Raw genomic sequence first — 6,784 nt, 5'->3', positions numbered from 1 at the left:
GAATTTGGGTACAATGAGAAATTTAGAGTGACATAGTCCTATCTAAAATATTAAGTTTGTTGATTAATTTAAATTTTAGTAAAAAAAAATTATTTTAAGATTAAAATTATTTTCATAAAATTTTAATATTTATGATATAAGATTACACAAGTATACATGTATCCTATCATCAATAATACAACAAATGAAATGAGATTACACAACTATATTAAAAATCATTAAAAATAATTTTTTAAAAAATAATTTTTAGTTTGCAAGGGAAATATTTGAAATTATACTTAAATTTAAGATTTATATTAGAAAGAATTTAAGATAGTGTAAAATACACCTAAATTCTTTTTGATTTAATTAACAATCAAAGATGTAAATCACATATCGTACTACGAGACCAAAGTAAAAAAATAAATTTAAATAATAAAATATCTAGTTATTTAATTTTTAAGTATTTAAATATAAGATTAATTATATTTAATGAGAGGATAATATTTAAAGAAAAAAATAAAATAATAAAAATAAATAAATATATGTAAATTGATTAGTAAAGATAATTATTAAATTAAAAAAATTAAAATATTATTTGATAAGTTTGCATTGGATGAGAGCTAAAATAACATTGGTATAGGTCTTAATAATTTAAAACACATAAATATAGATATGCTATGCAACTATAAATTGTTGCATTAAAGTAAATATTAGTTTAATTTAATGAATTAGCAAATAATTTGATAATTAAAGAAAAAAATCTAAATCACTATATTTTGATAATTATAAATACTTATTTAATTGATTAAAGTTAAATATTATAACTTTTTAAATTCATAAAACTTAAGTAATTTAGGTACTCATAAACTTTATTAATTTATAGTACATCATGATAAAATAACTATACATTAGTGTTATAAATTGATGTAAATATCTTATTATTTATTTATTTATTTAATAAAATTAATTTAACAATATAATTTAATAACTATGAAATAAGAGAAGATCAAACGTAAAAAATAAAATTACATCAATAATGAATAAATAAGTAACATGAATAAATAAATAAAATGCAAACAATAAAATAATATAAAAAAGACTAAATATAATATAATTATATGGACAAAAATTCACATGATGATTAAATCAAATTTAATCATCTCTTCTTATTATTATTATTACTTAGATTAATTAATAAATAGAATTACAAGGACTAGATTAAAAGTATAAAAATAAGAGATAAAATACTTTCATTTTATTGGACTAAAACAAAAATGCATTCAGAAGAAAAAGAAAAAATTTTATTATTTAGTGCAATTTATTATTATTAAGTTAGGGATAAATGAAAAAATGCAAAAATTTTCTTTAATAAAAACAATGGACTAATGCATACTCACATCTTACAATTTAAACTCTTTTTTCCTTTTGCCCACGAGAAGTTCCTAATTGTCAGTGACTTTACCCAAAAGAAAGGGATCACTTTTTGGCACAAACACAACAAACAGATCACACAGTCAATATCTCGTGGGCCGTGCCCTACAATGTGTTGATATAATGCCACCTCACTCAATTTTCACTAACAACACGGCTACTGCTTGCTGCAACCTTTTCTGTAGGTTTGTTCGAAATAGGAAAATAAAATAAAATAAAAACCCTTTTTTAAAGTTTTGCAAAATTTATAAAATAGATTTACAATAAAATAGGAAAATGTTTTTTTTTTTGGGGGGAGGGTTCTTCAATTGATTAATAAATTGTGAAGAAAATGGCTCAAATTTTCTTGAACATAAAGTTATTAAGCATTTATGACTTGGTAACATTTGCAAGATTACATTTGGAGTAATGTGTAGTGTATTAATACTCTTTTGTTGAGACAAGGACTAATAACGTGTTTGGATTAAATTCACTTAAACGTAAATTTATTTTAATACTATAAGTTATATTATTCTTATTCAAATGTGATTTAATATTTTAATATTTTATTTAAAACATTTTAAAAATAAATGAAGACTTAGGTATAAACTTCATTATTTTGTTATTATTTAAATGTTTATTATTGTAAAATGTATAGTATAATTTTTATATTAATTTAATTTTTATTTAACTTTTTAATAATCATGCTGTAGACATGTTATGTTATTTAGTAAGATTTCACACACAATATTTTTTCATTTATATAAATGTATTTGTATTGATTTAATGACTTCTAATTTTAAAATTTTGCTAAAAAGTAAAAATTAAAAACATAAGGTCTAAAACAAATCACTTGCAACATGATATTATAGGCATGGGATGGAGGATCCATGTTAAAAGCCTTTAACCCCCCAACAAATATATTTGCACATCTTGTATTAATGAGATTGATCATTAAATAAAACATGAAATCTACTTGACATAAACTTCGTCAATAATAAAAAATGTTAAAAAGATTATATCAAACGTGGTACTAGTATGTATCCTCACAATAATGCCCTCATTCCCTTAATTTTGTTCATGGCATGCATTCAACGTTAACCCTTGCGGCTCCAATAATTCACAGCTACGTTTCAGTAGACACAAATCCCATCCTCAGTTACTTCCTCATCTGAGAATAAGAAACAAAGGAAAACACAGACTCCAATGAATAAGAAAAATGGATAATTTTATGTTAACACCCTTTCTTAGGTGTAGAATGGGTAAAAGAAGTGAGAGTAGGAAGAATTGAAAAAGAAAAAAAAATGGTTAATAATGTGATAGAAAATAGAAAGTGAATTAAAGGGCTCAATATTGGATGTACATTTACTCTTCCCCAGCAGTGGCATGTGAGGGTGGGTGATGAGACAAATCATTGTACTATCATCTGTCTCGTGGGCCATGACCAACACATTAAAGGCAAGTGTTGTGACTCTATTTTGGACACAACACCTCATCAACTGAAAATTAAGGAACAGACAAAGAGAAGGAACGAACAAAGAAACCAAAACAAACCAAACAAGAAATGCTGCTTCTCTTTAGGCTTGAAAGAAACACAACTTTAATCAAATTAGTTCATCTTTCTTCAAATGACCATCTTTACATCAGGCCCATAATCCCATCACCAATTCACATGAAGTATGAGAAAGAAACAATGACAAATTCTTATCTTTGCAAAAAAAAATATATTTTTTCTTATTAAAAAATGTGACTGACTTAAATGCTTCATAAATATTTCTGCGGTGACTCCTTGGACCTGAAATAAAAAATAAATATTCATGAGACACACGATTGCACTTACTTGAAAGTGAAATATGTCTGAGTAAAATTGTATGCAAATCCAAAAGACCCCACTTCTCCAGAAAATAGTTTCTTAAAATGGAAATTTTTTGTGTATGATAAATAGAAGAATGTCACACTTTGTGTTTTCTAATACGTACAACAAATAGACAGAGTTACTCAGTTAGCAGATTATTGCAGACTTGGCCATATCTTTCCAATTCTCACATGTGAACTGCCGCCCCTTCGCCACATTAATAAAATTAAAAACGGGAAAAAGAAAAAACCCCAAAATTATAACAATATAAACAAAATAAAAAATAAAAAATAAAAAATCTCTTTCTAAGCAAGATTATAAAGGGTCATAGGCTATGTTTTAGAATAATAAATTAAGAGTTAAATAACGAGAAACTGTACCTCATTTTACTGAAAACATATATATTCCATTGTTGAATTCTCTACATAAAAAATTATATAAGAAGAATTAAGTGTGCTAATCAAAATCATGAAGTGAAAGGAGATCATAGAATTGCTGTAGGAATTGCAAACGGCACTGTCAACAAGAGATGTGATTGGTGCCATAGCTGATTGCTTGAAGGGTTGAATCAGACATATTTGTAACCCATCGCATAGGGCCATTTGACTCTCCTGGTATATTATAAGCATAAGAAGGCCATCTTACATCCATTCCACACATGCTTTTGACACCCATTCTGATAATCTTTTGTGTTCTTTCAAGCACTATAAGACTTGAAAATGTAGAGAAACTATTCCCTACAAATATATCAGCTCTTAAGCACACTTCATAGTCAATTGCAGACTGAATTAAATATGGATACTTGCTATAAATTCCATCAACACCAAGTTTCTTCTTCTCTAAAGGTAGAAAACCTTCTCTCCAACCTTCTAGTATGGAAGAATTTTGAAGGAGTTTATCAGCTACTGCAAGATAAAGAACCACTGGACTCTTCAAATCCATAATGTTCCCTACTCTTTCCATTATCTCTTTCTTGCTACTACATATTTGATTTGTGTTTAATCTCTGCTCCAGCTTTTTGCAATGAATCATCCAATCAATTTCCACCCTCATGTGGACAGCAACATATGGAAGAGGCTGAAATGAAGACCCATCATTCTCCAATTCCACTGATTCTCTAATCCTAGACACAACTCTATCAGCTTCTTGAGAAATCTCATCTACCAAAACTAAGCACTCAAATACCTTTGCGTAGTCCTTCACAGGCCAATGATCATGCCACAAGAAGGGGTTTTTCCCTGTGATCCGAATCACCTCATGGTCATCAAAAGGGTCTTTGCTATGCTGTCTCAATTGATCCAAATCCCTCTCCACTGTCCACTTCCTACCACTCCCTTTCTGGATTTCAAGCACTTGTGTTTGGTTCAAGAGATGAGAATAGCGACCCAATTGAACAAAACCACTGCAGAGTGCATTAAACTTGTCAAATTGGAACACCTTGTCGAAGGAAATCGGTTGCAAGAGGTCAATTTCTTTGTAAAACAAGGAGGCACTGAGACTAGGCATCAATAGAGTTCGGTTCAACATTCTAGCAGTAAGACAAGCCCTTGCAAATGCAATCTTTTGGTTGTTTAATCCCCACACAATCTGAGGAACCTCCAAAAACTTGTCTTGCCGAATCCCAAAAGCACCAAAAGATGGAGAATGGTTCATGATACACACAAGGTTGCTCCATTCAAGCCCACCAAAGCCAGGGTATGGAAGAAGCAACAAAGCTCTAAGGATCAAAACAGCCGCAAGCAGACACACGCATTTGCAAGGCAAGGATCTGAGAGCGCCACCACTACCCATCAACCTTGACAACTTACAATTAAACAACACTTCCATGTCAGAATCACATTCTCACCATTCAAAACATCAATTTTGTTTAAATTTGATAATTCACTTACTCACAACAAGAGAGGATCAACACCAATGAAGAGAACTCGTGCACATGTGTGGTAAAACCAAGATCCAACTTTGAACGCCAGCACAATCTGAGGGTGTTGGAGAAGGAGTGAAATGTTGAACCAAATTTCAATAGAGTTCCCCACTAAACTTCTACACGATCCAAATTCCATAAAAGTAAGTTAAAAAATAAAAGGGTTAGAATCGGTTCATTGAGTTGCAAAGTGAAAAGCTAAATTTTGATTCAAATTTAATTAATATATATAATTATAAAGAAATAAGACCTATCCAAGCCGTGTCAATCTGGGTAGTGACAAACACCATCATCATGATCATGATCATCAACATGGCCCATCTCTATTGAAAAAGAGATGAAAACATGGAACAAAGAATAAGGAGTGTGTGTGAATCAGTGAGGTGGCTGTCAAAAAACAACAAAAGTAAAATTGAATTGAGATGGTGTGATGAGGAAAGAAAGAATCTAAGGAGAAAAACACGGAAGAATGGATCCCCCTTTAAACGAAAAAGAAGGTAGGTGGTTGCCTAAGCTGGAAAAGCAAAGAGAGGTACCCAAAAGAGAATATTTGAGAAAGTAGAGAGAAGAAGGAAGAAGACAAAAGGGAAGAGAGAAGAGGGACCAAAAGGGAAGGACAACAAAAGAAAACGAGTCAGAACTGTGTGTGTGTGTGTGTGTGTGTGTGTGTGTGTGTGTGTGTGTGTGAGAGAGAGAGAGAGAGAGAGAGAGAGATGCAGGTGAGGTTGTACAGAACAGAGGACAGGTGAGATTTGGTACAGAGCCAACTGGCTAGGCTACACTGAGACCCTTGTTCAGTACGATGTTGAACATTTTGCTGCTGCCTTACCCTCCATAAAAATAAATAAATAAATAATAATTTTAGTGATTTTAAATTGCTATCTTATCTGCCCACTAAACAAAAAATTAAATGTGGCCACTGATTTTCGTTTGGATTATGTTGATATAAATATATTGTCGATGGCTGCTATAAACTAAGGAAGGAACGCATGTGAACATTTTCTATAATATATGTAATTTGGATATAAACAAATATAAAATCGTTTAAGAAATCTATGCACGGGAATTAAGGTGACAACTATGCTTATGCTTTTGCACATCAAGGTAAAATGAATAATCTAATGATTAAGTCACTTTGAGTACAAATAAAATAATGCTTCGATATAAAATACTTGTGTACTTAGAAAAAAATATCCCTTTAATCAGTAAAAGACTATTTTGAACGCAACACAAATTGAATTAAAATATAAATTTTTAGTTTTGAACATGTATATATGTTAAATATATATAAAAAAGTTTTGTTAAGCCTATGATTTAAACTAAAATTAAATTAAAATATAAGTATTTGAAACTTTAATTTCAATAAATTGATTAATTGATATAAATTTTTTATATTAGTAATTTATAAATATCTTTACTAAAAAAATTTAAATTTATATAATTATATTTAATGTTATAAATCTTTCTAATTAACTTTATTCATGTGAACAAGTGTAACAATTTTAATTTTGCTTAAAGCATTAAGTAGGCTGAGAAGCTTATTCGAATTTTAAATTCATCTTTAATACTTCAATACTTTTATTAAAAATAAAAATAAAAATTAACTTAAAGAAGTT

General features: G+C 29.3%; 1 protein-coding gene across 8 annotated transcripts; it reads right to left on the bottom strand.

The window, feature by feature from the left end:
* Positions 1-2,425: 2,425 nt before the first annotated feature.
* Positions 2,426-5,975, bottom strand: LOC113858045 (O-fucosyltransferase 23-like). Of its 8 annotated transcripts, none has more exons than XR_003503327.1 (5): positions 5,419-5,969; positions 5,137-5,287; positions 3,628-5,050; positions 3,372-3,445; positions 2,426-3,187 (listed from the first exon to the last, which is right to left on the bottom strand). XR_003503327.1 is itself a non-coding variant. In XM_027490461.1 (3 exons), exon 3 carries the CDS (start codon positions 5,036-5,038, stop codon positions 3,767-3,769), a length of 1,272 nt encoding a protein of 423 aa, XP_027346262.1. In that variant the 5' UTR covers positions 5,039-5,042; positions 5,137-5,287; positions 5,419-5,915; the 3' UTR covers positions 2,988-3,766. The 8 variants fall into 8 exon arrangements, 4 of the variants coding, with proteins under 4 accessions (XP_027346262.1, XP_027346260.1, XP_027346261.1 ...); XR_003503328.1 differs by having other exon boundaries at positions 3,372-3,454; positions 5,419-5,925; XR_003503329.1 differs by lacking the exon at positions 3,372-3,445 and having other exon boundaries at positions 2,996-3,187; positions 5,419-5,895.
* Between the last annotated feature and the right edge of the window lie 809 nt (positions 5,976-6,784).

The sequence above is a fragment of the Abrus precatorius genome, unplaced genomic scaffold (genome assembly GCF_003935025.1).
Source record: "Abrus precatorius isolate BTA unplaced genomic scaffold, Abrus_2018 Scaffold2, whole genome shotgun sequence".
Classification (NCBI taxonomy): domain Eukaryota; kingdom Viridiplantae; phylum Streptophyta; class Magnoliopsida; order Fabales; family Fabaceae; genus Abrus; species Abrus precatorius.
Note: the sequence above shows the minus strand (reverse complement) of the source record. Positions and strands in the feature narration are given on the sequence as shown.

What these genes read in the sequence shown, in the direction of transcription:
- LOC113858045 (XM_027490458.1), bottom strand. Translation starts at nt 5,074, where the DNA reads ATGGAAGTGTTGTTTAATTGTAAGTTGTCAAGGTTGATGGGTAGTGGT.